The 23211-nt window shown below is 31.7% G+C and overlaps 1 protein-coding gene across 1 annotated transcript; it reads left to right on the top strand.

Annotated features, from left to right (window-relative positions):
- The first annotated feature begins 20511 nt into the window (after positions 1 to 20511).
- Positions 20512 to 22926, top strand: LOC148616047 (sex peptide receptor-like). Its single transcript, XM_088582691.1, has one exon. The coding sequence runs from the start codon at positions 21186 to 21188 to the stop codon at positions 22248 to 22250; it is 1065 nt and encodes a 354-aa protein (XP_088438817.1). The 5' UTR covers positions 20512 to 21185; the 3' UTR covers positions 22251 to 22926.
- The last annotated feature ends 285 nt before the right edge of the window (positions 22927 to 23211 follow it).

The following is a 23211-nucleotide window of genomic DNA, read 5'->3' as shown; positions in this document are numbered from 1 at the left end:
CTATGTAGGATACCCCAAGGAACATTCATACCAAGTTTGGTTTATATATGTTAAGTAATGTCAGAGGAGAAGATTTTTGAAAGAAATAACCAAAAAAAAAAAAAAAAAAAAAAAATAGCAAAACATGTTGAAAAAGGGCAATAACTCCTACATGACTTGACAGATTATAATGAAAAATTGACCACAAATAGATCTCATTATGCTGAACACATTTACCCCGTCAATATTTAGTTAAACCTAACAGTTTGTTTTGGAGATATATGCGAAAAACTACTGTTTGACCCCTATGATATATTTTTAGTAACGGCGGTCATGTCTTTCGACAGATCAGAAATCTCGACATCTGTTCTATGCAAGATACCCCAAGAAACATTCATACCAAATTTAGTTCAAATTGGTCAAATAGTTTTAGAGGAGAAGAGTTTTGAAAAATTGTTAACGACGACGATGACGAAGACGACGGAAGCCAAGTGATGGCAATAGCTCACATGGCCTTCTGCCATAAGTCTATGTGATGAAATGTATAATTATTCATTCCAATCTGTTTGCTCTAAGGAGATAATTCACATTGAAAATCCAGCAGTTGCTATTGTATTTTAGTGTGATTTTTACATAGTTAAACCCTTAATGTTGACTTTTACAGTATTTTTTTATCTCGTAAGAACACCGGTTATATGAAAAGCCACATGTTAATTTCTGTTATAACAAAATATCAAATACAAAATTACGAGGGCTTTCCAACCATGTATCATATTTTGCAAGATTCTTAGCTGTAATGCAACGTAACAATAATACATAATATACGAATTCTGAAGTAACGATGTTAATACCAATAGTTCTAACGAAATGTTGTTGAATGTAGCAGGTTATCATGACTAAACTGATGCCCTTAATTATTCGAAAGATTTTCATAGAGCTGAAGACAATATTCTTTAAAGAATTACTATCTATCTGACTAAAAACCTGTTGGAAATTCCATATTAGCAAACCATGACAATTACGAACTCATGTTGGTGTAAGTAAAAGCAAGATGACGTGGAGACAATGATTGGAACGAGGAACATAATATCAATAACTCCGTGGCAAAGAAAATTGCCAAAACATTTCAGATAAAGCAAATAATTAAATAAAAAAAATGATAAAACGCATATCAACGTAAGGACAAGCAATCCGATTTGCACTAAAACCTGTTGGTGCATTAGTAATAATAACAGCCTCTTCCTTTCTAGAAATACCCAGTCACTCAAATGAAGGCTAAAACTTAAGAGGGAAACTACGAATTTTGAACAAAGATAATTTACTTCTAACTTAGGTATGACATGCTATTATAAGTAGTATTTTCAAAAAAAAAAAAAAAAAAAAAAAAATCTAATTAGGAAACATCAAAGGAAAAATAAGTTACTTATCCAAATTTGTTATCAAAGGTAAAGGTAAATATAAAAGCTTCAGTTAGTGCTACAAAATAAGGATTATTTTTCAAAGAAAATAATGAAGTGAATAAAGGCATATCTAGATTTTCTGCGTAGTTATAGGCAAAATGATATGTTCCTTTGTCTGCTTCAACTTTACTGAAGTCGTTTATCTTGACAATAAAATGAATATATAATATACGTTGTTTTTTTTCAAATCACGAAATGAAAATTAAGGGAACCAGGATTGGAACAGCAACCAAAAAGAACATTATCAAAGTAAAACAACTAGACATACTAGGAAAATAGACATACAACCACAAAAATGAGAAAATCAAATTAACACATACATAGAAAGAAAAGTAAATGAGCTACCCAGACTCTACAAAAAGCTTGAAGCATGAACCAGGTACATGTACACTGGCAGAGTAAGCTTATAATATAAAAAAAATGAGTAAGATTTTTATGTTTGCAATGACGAAATACTTGATTGATTAAACTAAATGAATACTGGTACATCTAAACAATGTTGGTAATAATTGTTTTATACGCACGAACAATAAAAATCAAATAACATAAGTTCGGTTAATGAATGATTTTAACAACATCAAAGTATAATCGTAATGAGAGAGAGAAAACAGACAGAATAGTACAAAAAAAATACAAAACAAAACAAAACAAAAATAAATATAAACTGACAATAACATAAATAAACAAAACAATACACACCAAACAAACAAACAAACACATACACAGAAAATGACCGTAGATTGATCATAATTGCTTCTAACTCACATAAGATCAACTGTCTGTCTAAAAATGCTTATAAGTAATACAAAAGTAATTTTCACTCATTATATTTGAAAGAATGTTTATCAATTTGCACTTCCACCCTACTTCTTTAATCTACAGAGGACGATGTGATGATTGCGGAATATAATCAATTCATTTTCTTTAATATACAACAAATAGAATTTTCAGAAATGCGGCTAAATCAATTTTTAAGATGATTTATTTGACCTATCGTTTCATCATTATTTGAAATTAATGAGAAGTATTATTCCCGTAACTTTATCCTTTGAATTCATACGTGATATAAACATAAATTACATCTTCAGACTATCTTTTACAACACATTACCGTCATGTCTTACTACGCAGGATACAAACATTTACGTAGACAACTGCGTAATATCCTTTCTAAAGGTCCCAAGTACCGTGAACCACGCTCCATAAATTGGAATTATAACTTTAAAGTTCTTATGGATGCCGTCGAGGACTATGCAAGAAAATGGATAAAACGAGAACAAGAAGACATTGATTCTCTGTCAGAGTGGTTAAAGGCCGTGAGGTCTTTAATTTTGAAACAAATGAAAGTTTTAAGTAGGTCAATGAGTGCCAAGGCTACATCAGTTTTCAAAGACCCCGATGTAGCAAAAACATTGTCTACTATACATGACAAATATGTTGTCGTACCAGCAGAAAAGCCCAAAACAACATTGTTTTTGTCTGCAAAACGTTTTATAGCCAATGTTTATTATCAGAGGTAGATGTAGAAAATAATAGCAGTGATAAAACCTACACTGCTACCACTCTCTCCAAAGAAGAGATTGTAGAAAACCATAAATCTGTGCTATCCTCTTTTGGTCTCTCTACCAAGGACGATGATTGTGATTTACCGTCTATGTACTGGATTCCTAAACTTCACAAAAATCCATACAAACAACGTTTCATAGCTGGATCTGCAAAATGTACCACCAAACCTCTTTCAAAACGTTTAACTTCTATACTCACAACTGTCAAAGAGGGTCTACAGTCCTACCACAACACTTGTTACTCCTGTAGTGGTATTAATTCAATGTGGATCTTTTTGGAGACTATCAGTTCAAGACTATTAACTGAATATAATAGCATTAAAACCTATGATTTTTCAACAATGTATACTTCTATTCCCCATACTAAGTTAAAATCCCGACTTAAGAACATTATACATCGTTGTTTTTCCAAAACAGTTGGTAAACCTAGATACAAATATATAGTTCTTGGTAGAGATTCCTCATACTTTGTAAGAAATAATTTCAAATCATCTTCCAAATATACAGAGGAAGATGTTTACAAAATGCTGGAATTTTTAATTGACAACATATTTGTCCAGTGTGGTGTACGTGTTTTTCAACAGACGGTCGGCATTCCAATGGGAACAAATTGTGCTCCTTTACTTGCTGACCTATTCCTTCATTCTTATGAGGCTGACTTTATAGCTGATCTGATCAGAAAGAAAGAATATCGTTTGGCTAGATCCTTCAATCTCAGTTTCCGCTATATAGATGACGTATTATCTTTAAACAATCCTAATTTCGGGGATTTGATACATCGCATCTACCCAAAAGAACTTCAGATAAAGGAAACTACAGACACTGTGAAGTCAGCCTCATATCTTGACCTACACTTAGAAATCGATGGTAAAGGAAAACTATTGACCAAACTTTACGACAAATGTGATGACGTTTCATTCAGAATTGTCAACTTTCCTTTCATCTGTGGAAAAATCCCTTCGGCTCCTGCGTATGGAGTGTTCATATCATAACTCATACGTTATGCCAGAGCTTGCCAAAACTACGCAGACTTTTTGTATCGCGCTAGAACTCTAACAAATAGGCTTCTGGAACAGAATTATGTTGCTACAAGATTGAAGTCATTTATGACCGTTATCATGAACTCGCGGATCGTTATGGTGTATCCATCAGCACCATGAAAACTGACTTATTCAACGGGTCATAGTTTTCCTTCCCTCGTTTGTGTACCCCGGACTTGACTTTTTATGAGCCACTCGGCGGGTGTTTCTAGAAATGCAGAGGACGCTTACCCTACCGGTGCACCTGGTCCATGCTCCCAGTTTTTAGTGGTCGTTCCTTTTACAAATTATAAAATCTCTGACTGATATCATCATGAGAAGTGTGCATTTCAGTTTAGAAAAAAATCATGTTTCTATACACTTTAAATTTTTGCTTCTAAAACAAAACAAAAGTGCAAATGTATTATCAGTGAGATGGAGCTCTGAAATTAGGCTGACCTACCAAAATTGTTCTTTGATGTTATGCAGCTTTTATTGGTATACACGGGCGTAGCTAGGCCTGATTTAGTTGTACGCAAAATTACGGCGAGGGGTCTTGCGGGGGGGGGGGGTGGGGGTGGGGCGGGGATCGCTCAAGGCCCCCAGTGAGTCCGACAGGGCAAAGCTCTTTGGGAAACTCCTGAATTTTAACGATTTTGGAGCCAGTTTTTTCAGAGCCGTATGTATACGGAAAAGTACAAAATTTCCGGAATTGATGCTTTTGATATCGCGAATTACTTTATGGTGTATACTGGAGTATCATTATGTATTAAAAAGGATTTGTCATTGCATAAAACCTTTATTTCATCTTTAAAATGTGTGTTTTTATTTTTGTTACTTTTTCCGAAAGTACGCAACTGCGTATTTGCGTATAGGCAGCTACGCCCCTGGTATAAATTTCCATTTACGCTATCAACGTGGTAAATCTCATTCCCACAAACTCTCTATTTTTTACAGATTCTCAATATATTTTCCTATACTATAACATGATCACTAGATACAATTTACATCATTGTTTTTAATTTTATAAGAAATACATTTGAAACGATTCCAACATTCTCCCTTGTTCACTATCCCAAACTCATCAAACCCTAATTCCAAATATACCATAAAATAGGCAATTTACCCCTTTTAATTGACTGTTATGCGCGCATTTTTGAGTTCTACTCGATAAACTTTTAAAACACAAATATTTCTTCCGTTGTCTCCGACATATTCTATATGTATCTCCTATTTTGCAAACCTTTTGGAAATTATAGACATTTACAAATGATAGGAACATCGTATTATAATTTTAACAATTTGAAATTGTCCCTATGGCAAAGTGTTTTATCCAATCGCTGAACGTCGAGAAAATTGTTCTAAGGAAGTTTTGTTAGATAATACTTTAACGTTTAAGAATTTCATTTCGTTTCCTAGAGTAAATTGACTATTATATAACTAAATGTCTCCAGAGTTTTTCAATAAGATAACACAAAAGTAATAACGTAAACACCTGATTCGTATTGTAATCAATGTGCCGTGTCTGTCGCATCAATATTGAAAATATATTGGCATCAGATCTAGAGACAGCAACACGAATACAAACGCCCTCAACTACCGGTAAAACACCAACAACTAGGAGATACAGCAACAAGAATACAAACGCTCTCAACCGGTAAAACACTAACAACTAGGACACAAACCAGCTGGAACAATCAACATCAACCTTAAGTCGAACACAAAAGTTATCAATAACAACTTGAACACAAATATAATGAACAAAAACCAGAAGAAAAAAACTCAATTAACAACTAGACCAGAAGCATCATTAAAAGCAACTAGTTCACATACTAGATAACTACAGCTATGACACAAACACAAGCAATAAACCAGCCAGAAAACACACACACACACACACACACACACACACACACACACACGATAAACAGCTAGTACATAAACACTAATTATAACAACTAGGGCACAACTACAAAAACACGTCAACATCAACACCATCAAGAACACAAACAGAGAGAACATATGCAGTTTAAACAACAGAATAAACACAAACGAAACCAAAATCAACATTTATAATACAAACAACAAAAACCATAGCCAGCCAAAACACAAGCACCATGAATAGTATTTAGACATACAACATGCCCTAAAGCAGTAGTAACACACACCAACAAAAATACGTTTAACAACTAAAACACAATTAACATCAAAAACATTTAGAAAAAAAAACATTATCTACATATCAATATTTGGCAAGAAATCATCATGTTAACTTAATTGCACCCCGATTTAACAATATAAACTTTGAATTATATTGATAAATCTTAAAAGATATAATGGTATTATCAGAAACGAGACGGCTGAGCACAATATAAAGATAGCATTTAAAAGATACTAAAATTTAGATAAGCAATTTGAATTTCACTCTTTTTAATAGATTATTTTAAATGTCAAACCTAAAGCTGAGGTATATTCTGTGTTCTTGTGGGTATATGAAGATAATATGGATGGATATTGATGAACATCTGTTCTAAAAACGGAAACCGACATTAACAAAGCACATGTTTCTCATTTTGTGTAGGTTTGCATCCGAAACTATTTAATACTATTCAGTACTGTGATAAACAGTCCATGTTGTTTTACTTTCATATTGCATAATAATAATATTCTTTTGTAGTTTTGATTCACAATTAGAGTGAATTATGAACATAGAATAATTGGAAGGAAATGTATTTCTTATAGTCAAACATCCATCTTTTTAATCAATATTGACGTATATTATGGTATCATCAAACATAAAAAAAATTGATTATTATATGTTTTGTATAAAAGCAAGTCATAAAAATATCTCCAAAACCATTACTTATTTAACCTAAACAAAGCCTTGAGCATTCATGTATTAAACATTTCACCACCAACATCAAAAGAGAACATACTCATACCACAATAAAGTGCACGCAGAATTAAAGCCTTATGATGTCATTAACTCTAGGCAATTGTTTTCCTTTCCTTGTTTGATCAAGTTTTCTAATACTTTCAAAGGACATAGATCACTGCAGTCCAATCTAGGAATTGAAAAAAAAAGTTTTCCACTCAAGTATAATGGACGAGTAATTATACTTTTGTTTACCATTCCTAGATTGAATTTAAATTAATCTATTGGCATTACAGTAACAAAGGCATAAAGATTGTGTATTTACAAGTTGTCCTTTGAATATCATAAATTTACAGGCATGTAAAAATTGTTTCATTTGCATCACTTAGACATATTTGTTCCTTTCCCTGATATTATCGGTACATTTGCATCTGTGTGAACTAAAAAACGTTAATATGCAAAGCTTCAATTATGTATTTTGCCGAAATTTACCAAATTAATTTCGAACTATTCAAAATGTTAGTTTGATGATTGTTGCAAACAATTAACTTAATTACCAATTACAACAGTTAAAATATGTTGTGTTAAATGTGAACATGTTTTAATGACAAAATATCAACAAATGAAATTTCTAATATGACGTCCTTAACAGGCTTTGAGACCACAACTGTTGTCGATTTTCGATTGCCATATGTGCAGCACACGACTTCTTAGGCGTGGCATTAGGTGTGGCTTGCGTGTGTGTAAATTATTGTTCACTTTAATCATGTAAAAAACACACGTAACATTCTGATCTGTATCAGCTGTTTTCATTTATTTCAGTATCGTGAATGAACATCAAATTCATATTTAATAAAGAAATTAAACGTTATGTTTAAGAAAAGTTATATTATATACAGTAAAAATCACTTACAAACATACTCGGTAGAACTCGCCACGTGCAACGTGCGCAATCTTGTATGAAACCAAACAATAACAATCGTCAATGAATAAAACATTGTACTTGTCCATGCGTGAACACTGTGACCTTATAATGCAAACTACTATTGCCATATCTAACATCTTTCTACTTAATTTGACTTTTAATTCAAAAATATAAAAATACAAAGCAAAGTTTCACTATAGACCATTTCAACTGACATAGCTAGCGTAAAGTGTACAGCCAAATACGGACAAATATGGTTCTTTTAAGGTGACCGTAATAAGCCACAAAAATGTAAAAAAAAATACCGTTACAGTAATATTTGAATCAAAATAAATCACGGAAACTCCATGTTATCAATGTTTTACCACGGGCTGACCATTTATGCCGATATTTTACACCTCGCAATAGAGATATATCTAGGTCGTCAAAATTCTACAAAATTCTGTGATTTGAAAAAAGTAATATGTGCCTTAGTATCTTTACGATTTTGAATTCAAATAATGCTTGAAGAGAATTCTTATTAAATTATAGAAGTACATAAGTTTACATTTACACCAGACTCAGACATACTTACAGTGTCTGACTCTGTAGGGAATGTGATAAGGCTAACCTTACCTGTGCACCTGGTCCATGCTCCCAGGTTTTGATGGAGTCCGAGTTGTCCATTTTACTTTTGTTACTTTGTATTTTTTTGGCTATTTTATGTTCTTTGTGTTGTGCGTTTGTTTTGCATGTCTTGTTTCTGACCTTTGCTTTCCGCTAGAATCGTGGTTCCCTTGATTACCTTTTTACATGTCTTTGTTTTTATTTTTTATTCAAATTCCAAAATATCTTCTATAAAAACCATAAATGAAACGCATTAACACCATTTTGTACTAATACTAAATGTACATATAGAGCAGAATATTTACAGAAGAGTAATTATTAAAAAAAAACTAATCGACCTTCATGCTCAATAGTCTTAGTGCCAGATTTTGCTTCCCATGTCGATTTGTTAATTATCACTTCACGATGATTATTTGTTGTTGGATCTCAACCTTCCTATTTATTTTATTCTAATGCTGCAGATAAAAAGTTACTACTGTAAACCGAAATTGATAATGTTTATTTTTATTTAGTATATTTGTATTTGTTTCAGTCTACCTTTCTATTTGATATACATTCCGATGCTAAAGAATATATCATATCAATTTGAATTCCCAACTTTGAAATGTAAAGTTCATTATTTGATTCTATCCTTAAATAAGATATTTGGCATGTATCCAATGTCTGACAAATTAATTCTATAATTTCAGTGTACGTACTGTAGGGAAAAGTTAACCCTTGGTATCTGAATATTCATAGCAAATGAAATTATCGATATTAGTCCTTCTTTAACGAAAAGGTAAACAATACACACAAATGTTACATAAACCCGAAGAATGAGATATTTCTTGTTTTGTATAATGTTAAATCTCATAAAGCTATTATTTATATGGTATTCATATGTTTTATTCCCGCCATATCGGCATCAACAAGGTAGTTAAAATAGTACTGTTAGAAAATGTATATATAAAGGAAAAACGTATGAGTAAATGAAAAAATTTTTTTTTTTCGCAAAAGCTTTCCTAAATGTTTAAAGTAAAATTAATTTCTTCCATTTCAAACTCATGTACAAACACGTATATGATAACGATACCATTTCTGCATTGCATATCCCTGAGCGGGTGTACGTCAAACTTGGAAGGTATAAACATATAGTGCGTTTTCCTTTTGCCTCTTTACAATATAACTTTTTATCCAAACATGTGAACAATGACTTAATTCGTGAAGAAAATTTAACATTATAACATAAAAATGTTCCACTGAGAAGGTTGGCTAATAAGGTTGATAAGTGCAAAAAAAAGTGAAAGTAGAGAAAATATCAATTCATAGTTCAAGACTATTTTTCTGTCCGATGTTTTTAGACTCACCCTCGTTTTTTGTGGGAAATTATTTTTTAAATGCCCTTAGAAATGCTACATAGGTGATAGTTTTATTGAATCAATTTACATTTTTTGTTAAATCCTAAAAATGTACACTTCACTTTAAAAGTCTACGGGAATATCAATGCGATAATGAGACTGAGTTGAATGACGTCCTATCTGATTTTTTAAGGACTGCTACATAGCAGGCAAGAAAACATATTTATCTGATAATTATATTCAGTGAATCAATGTAATATGAATTAGGTAATATGAACTTTGCACATTTCTCTTAGACAATTATCGATTTATACAAATTCTGTTAAAAACATATCAAGTGTACTGGTTTAACATATTTGTGTTTTTATATATATTTCTTAACATGCAAAAACAACATTTTACCATTGCACATATTAACATAATGCTAAAATGATTACTAGGACTTTTCCTTAAAAATAATAACACAGGAAACGTGGCAACAATGCATTACATGAAAGTCGGTCCTTCAAGGTCTAAATCAACAATGACAATATGGAACAAACTTATTAATATTCTTAATGCACCGACGAATTTAAATAGTAAAATAAAAGGTAAATGTAGTTTACTAAAACCATAAAGAAAAAAAATTAGCACGAAACCGGATACAAATCAAAACAAAACAAAATAACAAAAACAAACAAACAAACAAAGATAAATAAAACAAACAAACAAACAAACAAAAGAAAAACAAAAACAAAATAACAAAAACCACCACAACAAAAAAGCAATAAATGTTAAGAATACACATATTTATTAAAGATTTCAAGTGTTATGAAACCACTTCTCTATGTACCCTCTGCAATATTCTGGCTGATTTTACAGTCTGAACTGTCATTGCATAAATTAAAGGGATCGTCTGTCTATGACGTCACCAATGGTGTCGGAATAATAGCGTCAGTAATGTAACAATGTCAGTTTCAGCCAATCAGAATTTATACAAAAAATGAAACAAAACCACACAACAACTAATCACTAGGGCCAAATTTTGATATCGCTATTTCATATCACTTCGTACATGGTTTGAAATCGCAAATATCTAGCCATCCAAGAAGTAGATAAAACGACCAAATTATAAAGAGTCAAACAAACAAAACATGATAATAGACATAACTGAAAAAGCAGTAATTGTTGATACTATACTTGAGGAACTGGGGCAGAACAAACAGAGACCGAAACAACAAACGCCTGATATGAACTAATAAATAATGAATCCGAACAAGGCAGGTGAGCAAAAAGTGAGCAGGTGTGTAAATTACGAATTGGAAATATAATTTTAAAATTAAATAATTTCAACTAACCAAATATAGATTTCTAGGAAGTCTCTTTACATGAAGAAGCTGGAAAATTATGCTATCAATCAAGTTACGCCAATTTCCAAGTAAACGATAAATATATCCTGTTTAACGGGTCTTAACTTTCGTCGTCACGCACTTCTAATTACACAAACTCTTCAAAACATACGTTGAACGATATACTGTCGCCATTTTTATTTTCAGTCAGAGTAAAATCGGGAGCTGTAATAGGAAACGAAGATTCAAACTTTAATGCACTCGAAATTTGCCTTATAGCCATATTGATTTGTTTAAGTCCAAATGTGGAAATATAGATTGCTGTAATTCCGCTGATGACGTCATGTACTTTTTGAAAAAAAAATATAATAGTAACCAAGTTTCCTGTTCGATATATTCAGGAGCATTATGTTATTTCTATTAACAATCGGATGTTTTTCTGTTGTTTGGAAATGACATTGAGTTATCTCCCCTATACCAGTAAACTGTTTGTTAGGAGCATACATCATTATCGATCTGATATTGCTGTAATTATAAAACAGGGTCATTTGGCACCAATATTTAATATTAAACGTGGTTAAACGCGACAAATTGACAACTTTTATAATAGAAATTCGTCACCTGGTAAGAAATACAACCTCCAAATACGTGATCGGATATTGTTTTGGCCAACATTTAGTTCATTTATTTTCCTCAAATAAACCAAGATTTGGCAGCATGAAAAACAATGTATTCATCAAAATGACAAATACATCATTGGTTATCATTGTTTTCACTGGTAAAGGATGTTAACAATATTGAATGTTTTTTAAGACTTTGAAATATAGAAAGTTTCATCACGAGTAATCACATAAATTAAGGAAACAGGAAAAAACTTTATGTAATAACCATATAATAAAACAAGTTTTGGCTACAAAATTCCACTGTACTCCGTCATTCTTATACATTTTTGTTGTTGTTGATGTAATCAGAAACATTCATGTAAAAGCTATAAAAGGGTTTGTCAATTAAATATTGTGTTTTGAAATTTCAAAAAAAGTAGTTTTCTAAAGTGTTAAATAAAGATTGCAGAGTTGTTTTGTCTAGCTCTTTTTCAGGGTGAGACAGACGCCTTGAAAAGAATAAAGTTATGCTTATTTTAAATTGATATTTTTTTACATGCACTGGAAGTATATTCATGAACATGGAAACTACAAAATATATCCACCTTTACCGAATAAACAGATCGAATTGAAAAAAAATAAATATATCAATGTATTTATAGATTTCTTACCAAGCACAGATTATAAAAGCTCCATTTGAATTGTTAGCAGAATGTGTTGATCTTCTCAATTTGTAGGAAAAGAGAACACTGCACCTGCTAAGGCAGTAGTTTTTGTTTTTAACAAAAAAACTATATTTTGTTTCTTAAATCATAAACGTACATAAGCATGTACACATTAGAAGTACTATTTTACAAAAGTTTAATACAGCTATTTTTAAAACCAGTCATACATGTATATACAAAGAAACTCAGAGGTGCAGGGAGAAAAACAAATAGTGTTTGAGAGAGATTTCATTCTTGCGAGACACCCAACAGGACGTTGAGGATCCGATAAGAAAGGACATATGAATGTCGTTTGTCAAAGTATCACTCCATTTGAATCTGGATTGATACTGACTTTAGCTCTTTTGGAATAACAAATCAATGTCTATGGAAACCTCGTCCTTGTCCTATTAGATTCAGTGTAAGCCGCTGGCTTTCTAGAAAATCTGTGAATTGGTAGCAGGTTTCTGGCTAAGAACATGAGAAAAAAGAAAAAAAACTGATGCACAGAAAGATCGAATTTTTCTAAATAGGAAAATTATGTTTATAGAGAGGAACTCAAAATAATTGCGTTTGTCATGGTTAAAAAGCAAATAGAAAATGAACAAGTGCAGAATCGCAGTAATAGTAACATGTCTTACATTCAAATATATGCATTAACTCTACACGCAAATTTGGAGTCTAATGGTAAAATTTTGTGGCTGATCTTGATTGACATAATCTAAAGTGTAAGTTACGTAAGCATAAATTCACAAATCACATGAATAGAACTTATTGGTCCGAAAATTTTGGCAGTTATACACGATGATATTAAAATATAACAATCAGATGACAAAAACCATCATTTACTCTAATTTTTCTTACTTTGAATTTTATTTGGCGTGCTAAACTAAAAAAAAACCCACAGAAATACCCATTCAAATATTCTATAAATGTTGTAAAATATCTAATTATTAAACTTATTACTATTATTGTTATTTTTATATTTATATATTTCTATTTTATTAAGTAGCGCGTAACACTTAACATCTACAGAAGCTAATCATAACTACTCGGCCATTTCGCTACACTAAAACAAAATCCTCGGGTACAGGAAAGAGAATTTGTTATTGAAAAACGTTGCCGGCATTGTAGTCATATGCGCATCAAAGTAGTTCTGTCCACCAGGTGGCGCTAACAAGAAGAAAGATGTCACTAGAAGTAGATTTCAAATAGAAATAAAACATTCAACCATTATAACTATAGTTTTAATATCCAAACGGTCGAAATCTGGACAGAATCTTCCATCTAGTGCAATGAAAGTTTTTTTTTTCCTTTGCGTACAATGTAACATGAAAGGCTGCAGATTTCCGATTGCGACAGAAGCGCGTGTAAAAATCATTTTCATACAAAAATACAAAAAAAAAAAGAAAAGAAAAACACAGACGATTTTTTGACGTCTTTGTTATTCACGGAATATGACTTGAAACCATTAAGGAAGAGCTGTAACAATTCGAAAATGTTGTTTTTTTCTCGAAAAATCGTTCAGACAGAGAAATGTATTGATTAATTGAAACCAGCCTTTAATGCCAATAATTGGAGATTTCCGGTATGCTTCATTTAATGTCAATGCAAACCTCTTGTTAATAATATTGTTAGATAGGATGGGAAATACTGCAAACAAGGATTTGTGTAAACACTATCAAACCACTATAGACATATTCAGTTGTGCGTGTCATTCATATCAATAAGAGTCTGAATAATTGAAATAATCATCTATACCATACAATCATATTAACCTCTGATTAAGCCAATTCATTGTCAATTGATGCTTCTTTGATCAAAAAGAATATTTTTCTTCAAAGTGTTCTTTGAGATCTTTTTTGTCATTTTGTCCACAATGTATACATAGAGGTTATGTAGCGTTATAGATAAATCAACTAAAATGCTTTTGATTATATTACAGAAGTCGTCATCACAATTTGAATAACCGATATGAAATTTCTGTCTTTGAGATGAGACATATGAACTTGTGTTAGATTTCATGGCATACAGGATAGACAACCAACAAAACTGACGCTTAAAGAATTTACCAAAATGCAATGTGATTGGTGTTGCTGGCGATGTTGGGCATATTTCTCCTTCCAAGGCACCCCATATCATCACTTAGTTTTTTTTATCATAGATCTCACAAACAAGTGATTTCTTTTGTATTATGTTATGTTGTCTAAAAATGTGTATGTATATATATCCTGTTAAACACATTCACATATAATTTATACAGTTCAACGCATAGCAAATAGCAGTAGTTTCGAGATGGGACTGAGTTGGCAAACTAAGGAGAACCTACTATGATACGTGGAGCACGAGAAGTAGATGAGACCGATTTTTAATTGTCTATTATTTTGACTATCTAAAATTGTGTAGCAGTATATGTGCGATAGTCTTAAACACGTGCAATTCAAAATTCCTTTATCAAACAATCAATATAATTTATTTTACAGATAAAAAGCTATTTTAAGTGCTAAAACTCCATCGAAAACAACAAATTTAGAATGAATAATGAAAATGATTTCGGCAATCTGGGACTTTTAATAGAGAGCATTGCTTTTTCACCTTTTTTAAAATTTATTCGTGAAATAATTATCTTGTACAAGAAATCTACCGACTTTTAAAAATCGTTTTAATTATTGAAATAATCAAGCTGTGTCTGATTTCTCTTACTCGTCAATAATAGTGTAGTTCTTCACGACATTAGCTTAAATTATCGCGTACAAGGAAAACACACATACCTTGATTTAACAGTAGTTCCGTAATCAAATTAAAAGCATATTTACGTATACAAAGGAAAAACACAAGATAGCTATATGTTGAATTGAATCGTTAAATGATATGTCACCACTTTGGTGTTAGGAGAACTTATTGTATTTATATACGATGCGAGTCTCTATGACTTTGTTTTTATAATAACTTAAAAGTACATGTATTATATTCGGAATTGAAATTAAATACTTTTTTTTTCGTTTTTATGTTTATTTTGCATTTGGTAAATTAAGCGTTTTAACCTCATCGTGATACAAAAGACAAATAAAGATATGTATTTACAGTGACCTGTAAGACGGTACGTCATTTGTCCATTTGTCAATGAGGACGATTAGAAAGGGTGGGAGATGCATGGCATTCATAAGCTTTCGTCAAGGTTTTTTTTTTTTTTTGTAAGAAGCCTCTGTTTTTTTGTAAAGTTTTCTTCTTCGTGAAGTATTTTTCTGTCTGCAAAATACTATCAAATTCTAATTCAAACAAAACACAATACTCGAAGTTTAGATGGAAAATGTCATTGCATTTATCTTGGTTACCTCCCTAGTCGATTTTCATGCAGGTCGAGACAAGAGCTCTCATGAAGTGTTTTTACAATGTTTTGTATATATTTCATTATCTTTTCTGATTAAGAATGGAACGTAGGTTACAAGTTGATTTAAACAAATTATTATAAACGAATTGCACAGTGTAACATGTCTCCTTCGGAAACTATTATGTATTTAAAAAACACTTAAGATTTACAAACAATACTTTTTGAATGTTTTTAATTTCTGTATGCAAAGCTGGTGACGCTGGATATAGACCAACTGACTCAACGGACGGATATGCAATTTTAGGAAGTTTGGATTAGTTAAAAAGTAAATACGAGTTTGTAATATTTTAAGACAAAAATAATCCTTTTTGAAAAAAAAAACAACATAGTCTAGTAATCAATTATTTGCTGAAAGCCGCAATATCTTTATCACATGCTAAAATGTGATATTTTCAATGTTTTAAAAACATTTTTATTCGAACATTCATAAGCTCTTTTTGTTACAAATATTGATAAAAACAGTTTTATCAAGCTGACAATTTTGAAATTGCTTGATATCGTATATGTTAAATGTAATATTCCTTTACGATCTCTCTTCTGATCTGCGTCGGAGTTAATATCATTCATAATCATTGCATTTTATTTAGATCGATATTATTAAGACCTTCTCAAATATAAATATCGACTGAAAATTACAATGAATTTTCATTTAAACACCTGATTCGTACACATGTAGAAACTATTACAAATGTTGACAAATGAGGCATTGGGTAGTAGAATTCGATAATAATGACCTTTTTGTATAGTTTGTGGCTGTTACTAATGGGAAAATTATCAGAGGTATCTAAAGAATTTCATGAAAAAAAATAAAATTAAATTAAAACTAAAGCATATTTCTGGTTCAGGTTTAAACACTGTCAAAGATAAACATCGAAAGTATATTTTCAGACAAAATAACAAAGTTGTTGTGGCTAGCCTAATAATAAACCAGCCTTGAGTCATTTAAGCACAGAAACATATAACAATTACCAGGCCACATTTCTTTTTATGCTAAGTTCTACCGAAACTTCCTTTTATTACTGGTTTTCCGTAAAGAACTTATAGTTGCATTTCGAGACCAGACAAATTCATCTCTAAGTTAAAAGACCCATGCCAAACATATATGAATAAAAATCTTTGAAGATTTTTCCAATTTACTGAAAAGATAAAGATTTTGAAAGTAAACAAAAGTTCTGAACTAATATGACGGAGACAAAATTATATATGTATTTATGTTTCTGTTAAGTTTCTTCAAACTCAAGGTCCATAGAAGACACACAAAAACAGACAAGTTGAAGATACTGAATAACATGCAAATACAATCAAGAAGAACCGAATAAAATAAGTAAGTCTTAATCTTTGTATTTGGCAGTTGATTTGTTTACAAGAAAATGTAGCATACGACCAACGGTTATCTTTGTACATACATCGTCATCTTCACATCTATATTTGATATTGATATATGTAACATATTTCAAACATAACATTGTAAAATGTCTGTTGTAACTATCATCTTTAATGACAATTTGATGGGTTTTATTAATCAAACAATCCTCAGCCTTTCACAGTAGGATATGTCATTTATACAATGATTGTTCAAGTGTGAAAACTTGATGACATTTTCGATATCACGAATTACCGTTACTTGTAAAAACATATATCTTCTGATCAATCACAAAAATAACTGTACTGGAAATTGGACGCCCCTTTTATATGTCTTTGATGGTACAAGACTATTTAACGATTACTGGCAAATCTTTCAATGATTATAATTAAATTCAATATATGTTGGGTCACATATTGTTATCGGTACTGTTATATTTACAAATAATGATGTTGGTACTAATACACTTTTTTTCGGTGTGTTCGATGTTGTTAGTGTCGACTTTAATTACATTTTATTAAATCTGGTCTGTGCTCTAACATTTCGTGAACAATTTGCCGGTACTGTTTCACTATACTATATCATACTGTAACACTTAAAAGACCAGTTCTCATACTTTTCTACTTTCATCTGCTTGTTGTCAGTATTTTGTTGACACTATTTGTAACAGTTTTTATACTATTCTACTTGTACTAAGTGTTGTTAGTACTGTTACACTAAAAGAACTAGTATTATTACTATGAAATTTCTAATAGCTGATGTTAGAAGAGTTACGCTTATTGTCGTTTATTCCAGTTTTATTATATCTCTTGTATCTGTTGTCCGTATAGATAAACTTATTGTTGTCGGTCCCAGTGTTATTATAAATGTACTTTCAATAGCTGTTATCAGTACATTTACACTTATTGTTGCCGTTCCCAATATCATCATACTTGTAGCAGCTACATAGGTACAGGTACACTAAATACTGTCAGTTCCAGCATTATCTTACTTTAAGTAGCTATATCGGGACTGTAACTCCTATTTTTGTAGGTTCCAGTATTATTCTACTTTAAGCAGCTATATAGGTACATTTATGCATAATATTGTCAGTGCCAGTATTATCCTACTTTCAGCAGCTATATCGGCACAGTTACGCTTATTGCTGTCAGTTCAAGTATTATCTTACTCTAGCAGCTATGTCGGTACAGGTACCCTTATTGTTGTAGGTTCCAGTATTATCATACTCTTGTTGCTATATCGGCACATGTACGGATATTGTCGTCAGCACAAGTATTATCTTATTGTAACCAGCTGTATAGGGACAGTTAAACTTATTATTGTATAGTATCATCATACTTTAAGCAGCTATGTAGGTACAGTTACAACAATTGTTGTAGGTTCCAGTATTACAATTTTCTAAATTGTTATATCGGTACAGTTACACTTATTATTGTCAGTTCCAGTACAATCTTACTCTAAGCAGCTGTATCGGGACAGTTACACTTATTGTTGTCGGTTCCAGTATTATCTTACTTTAAGCAGCTACATCGGTATAGTTACACCTATTGTTGTCGTTCATATAAGTAATATGAGGAACGTAAAACCTTAAACGCTACCGAAGAAACATATGAATTCAAACACACCAAATCCTTTAATAATTTTTGTTAGCCTTGTTATTATTAACTTTCAAATTGGAAAAATGTGTCATCAAAAGCGGTTTTTGTTGTCCTTACGTATTCTCCTATTGTCATGGTCTGAAATATATAATGGCCGAAATGTCAAGCTTTTGTACGGAACTGTGGTCTGAAGTGTCTTAGGGTCGAATTGTCCGGTATTGATAACGTCATTTTTGTAAACATTTGGGTGCTATGATATGACCATCGCTATCTTAGATCAAGCTCAGAATCGATTTGTATTGAATCATCGAAGCTAGTTTGTGTTTCCTAGACTGGTGTGGTCCTCAATCATATCTATAGAGTATACAAAAATGAAGCTGCCATAATACTGTGTTTAAGCCCCCGATTTTACATGCACAAACCGGATATTGATGCTTTTTCTGCCCATAAGTATGCAGGACCCTGTGATAATACAGCCATTTACGCTTCCTACGGGAGTGTATTATCATAGTTTATGTAGCCATGTCTGTACAGTTACACCTATTGTTTTTTTATACTCTTGCTATATCTTTACAGTTACATTTATTGTAGTCAGTTCAGAAGTATTATCATACTTTAAGCAGTAATGGCGGTACACTTACACTTATTAATGTAGGTTACAGTATTATCTTACTTTTAGCAATTATGTCAGTACAATTACACTTATTGTTGTCAGTTCAAGTATTATCTTACTTTTAACATCTTATCGGTACAGTTACACGTATTGTTTTAGGTTCCAATATTATCCTAATTTTTGCAGTTTTGTCGGTAAAGTTACCCTTATTTTTGTAGTACCAGTATTATCATAATCTTAGTTGCTATATCGGTACAGTAACACTTATTGTTGTCATTTCAATTATGATCTAAGTTTAACATCTCTGTCGGTACAGTTACACTTTTTATTGCCAGTTCAAGTATTATCCTACTTCAAATGCTATATCGGTGGAATTACACCTACTGTTGTCAGTTCAAGTTTTATTTTACTTTAAGTAGCTATATCGGTACAGATGTATTTATTGTTGTTCTTAAACCATTTTACTTCTTATAGGCGCGTCGGTATAGTTATACTTATTGTTAGAAATTACAGTTTAATTTTGTCGGTTATGTTTGTCGACACCCTCGCTATTATTCAAGTGCAGTATACAATATTGAAAACAAGTTTATTTTGTCGCCTGATTGCAGTCGACATTTTGTGCTTTAACACCTTATATAGTCGACTCTAAATTCTTCTTTTGTTTATGGTTTGGTTTGCCTCATTATACTTACTGATGATCCAAAATGATTTTTATTATGAGTTTTTTTTCTTCATGGTCACGGATTATTACACTCTCTTTCATCCTTAAAGTTTTCCTCTTTATCTATAACTCTATATTTCACATTTAATTTGTCGTTTACTGAAGCATATTGTTTACGTTTGCCTTTGCCTTCTGTATGAAACATCGTTTGATGAATACATAACAAAGTAAATTTCCAAATGTTGTAGCTAGTTTTAATTAGAACGTTTTGTTGATCATATTTATATCAATAAAGAAGTAATGTTAGCTATTTCCATATGTCTATCAGCAGGATTTGCAATAAATTACAATGTGTTTCAATACGTCTAGGACTGCGACCTTGGGACAAATTTCATTCATAGTTGTCAAAACTTTTATTATATTGAATAACCCTTACAATTTCCCTAACAGCTACTGTTGATATTGATTGCTGGTATTCTTTGTTCGGGCCAATATTAGAAAAAGACACTTTATTGGTGATCGGTTAAATAACGTGTTCAGTGTCTGACAGTCATTTCTGTCTAATCACAGAGCAGGATACTTTATAACTTCATTTTTTCCTGAGGTCCGGCTATTCAGTAATTACCTATTAACACCAGAGCTCGCAGCGGATATTAACAAACTGTATTCAGTTTGTAGCGCCTATCGAATACTTTAACATAATTTCCCCTGTTGACAGAGAGTACAGGACGTGATGATGTAAAATGTCTTTCTATTGGCTAACAAGTTCTTAAAGGAACTTTATGAAGTTATTCTTAATTGCAAGAAGTTGCTTTACAATGTTAAAGTGCTCAATCGTACATAAGACAATTCTTATAGAAGTGATGAGGAACCGATGAATGAAAGTACGTTGAAGATTACGGTGAATAATTGATTGTTAATGACATTGTGTCGTGATGTGAGGCATTAAGGGATATTCCATTCAAATTGACTTCTCCGTTTCGATTATAATGAGTTAAGAAGTGACATAGTATATTCCCAGTGTAATGTACAATCTCTCGTAGGACTGTTTGACTGCTATTTTTTTTCTATTCATATGTTAGAATAAGTGCGAATTTCATGTTTGCTAACAAATCTTGTTAAAGAGACTTTGTAGGCAGTAACTGGGTACAGTATTTGCGATGGATTCAAATACCACGGACTTGCATTTCTGTATGGCAATTAACTACCCAGCAGGTTTCTGGATTTACGGAGTAATTATTCCTATTATATCTGCATTTACATTAGTGTTTAATATGTTGGTCATTGTTGTGTTTCTAAAACGAAAAATGCGATCACCGACTTCAGCACTTCTTATAGGCTTGGCCGTTTCTGATATTCTGGCATCAAATATCATCAATATTTCATTTGTGTATGTTCACGGATTTTTAGACGTGACAAAACCGTTACCATATCCAATGTGCATAATTTACAATGTTACTGCCACGTTGGCACCAACGTTCCATACAACATCCGTTTGGATAACAACAGCTTTAGGAATACAAAGATTCATCATCGTCGCTTTCCCGATGTCAGGACCCAGATTTTGTTCAATAAAGACGAGTTCAACAATCATTATATGCACGTACGTTCTATCTTTTCTTATGTACATTCCATCTTTTATAGATAGATATTATGACAAAGTTTCAATTATTGACGACAACGGAAATGAACTTATAGTTTGTAATTGTACCAAAATCGAAGGTCATGATCCTAATGAACAAATTCAAAATGTCCTTAGGAGTATTTTCGGACAACTGTTACCTTGCGGAATACTCTCAATTACAACAATATTGCTGTTTCGAAAGTTAAAAGTTGAAACAAAGAGAATACTTCATTTACATAAACATGAGAGCAATGAAACGGAACGTCGAGATTTTCGACAAATTCGCAGAACGTCACAAATGATAATTGTTCTTGTTTCAATTTTTTTATTCGTGGAAATTCCGAACGGGATCGTGTTTGCATTATTTGTTTTTTACCCTGAAATTCTCATGTCTTATGCTGAACAAATAACGTACCTTTCCGTTGTCTTAAACCTGTTAGTCTTTGTTATATATTTGATTAACTTTTGGATTTATGTTACGTTGAGTCGTCAATTTCGACGTGAACTCAAGTTACTATGTTCTCGTCGCACGTGTGGATATCGGGAGAAAATTACCCACATAGGAATGTCGACAACCTTTACAACCCTACCAATGAAATAAGACTGCAACAACGAATGTTGAATAAGAAATGTAATATATATCAATTCGTTTATTTCCTTGTAAAATTGGTGTAGTTTAATATATTGTGTAATTAACGAAACATCCAAAACATTCAATTAAAACATGGAATGCATGGTGCATCAACTTTTCTATCTTAATTATTTTGATAACTCTTAAAAATTAGTCATATCAATATTTGCATCATAAAGAACATGAGTAAAACAGTTGCTTACATCTCATCAATGAACAAAAAGCCAAAATAAAGAAAGAAGGATAGAAGGTCTTCAAAGCAGTTTCTTCTTGTCTTCTTTTATAAAAATAAGAACATATTATCAATCAATGATAAAAAAGACATGTGTTTAAGATTAAGATCAGATGCTATTTGAATTGTACTGCACATTTGGATACCACACGATTCAAATTATATGGTTTAACTGTTTGCAATTTTTGCAATTTCAATTAAGAGTGAAATCCTATTAAAGTTTTATCATCTTCATTGAATATCATGCATGACGTACTACAAAACTAAGATAAAAGTTTTAACATATTACAAATCTGTACTCTTATACACATGTATTACAAACCAAGATGCCGAATTTCGGAGAAAAATAATTCGATTTAAAAGAAGTTTACCTTGAGTTACATATTGCATGTAATGTTAAAAAAATGCAGCAAATGGCAGATTGTTTTTAGAATAAAGTTATGCATTGCGTATAAATGGTTATTTAATGTCCCTTTAAATGTTAAATTGTTGTGAATCAAATGAACTCACTGAAAGTTTCCCTGTATTTATATTTTACAAACAGTATACATCTACATGGATAATTATTCATTATTCATCTATTGCCTCTATGCTGCAGATGGATAGTGAATGGATATTGTATTGTAATGATATTGATTTGATACATAATTTAGAGAAAACATAAATGTAGTACAAAATGTACTCAAAGGCAAGTACAGC

This window comes from Perna viridis, chromosome 5 (assembly GCF_037379345.1).
Source record: "Perna viridis isolate PV_CMFRI_1.1 ecotype Kerala chromosome 5, ASM3737934v1, whole genome shotgun sequence".
In the NCBI taxonomy this organism is placed as follows: Eukaryota; Metazoa; Mollusca; class Bivalvia; order Mytilida; family Mytilidae; genus Perna; species Perna viridis.
The sequence above is the reverse complement of the archived record's forward strand: the minus strand, read 5'-3'. Positions and strand labels throughout refer to the sequence as shown.

Excerpts from the sequence above, each read along its gene's own strand:
- LOC148616047 (XM_088582691.1), top strand. The coding sequence starts at position 21,186 with ATGGATTCAAATACCACGGACTTGCATTTCTGTATGGCAATTAACTAC.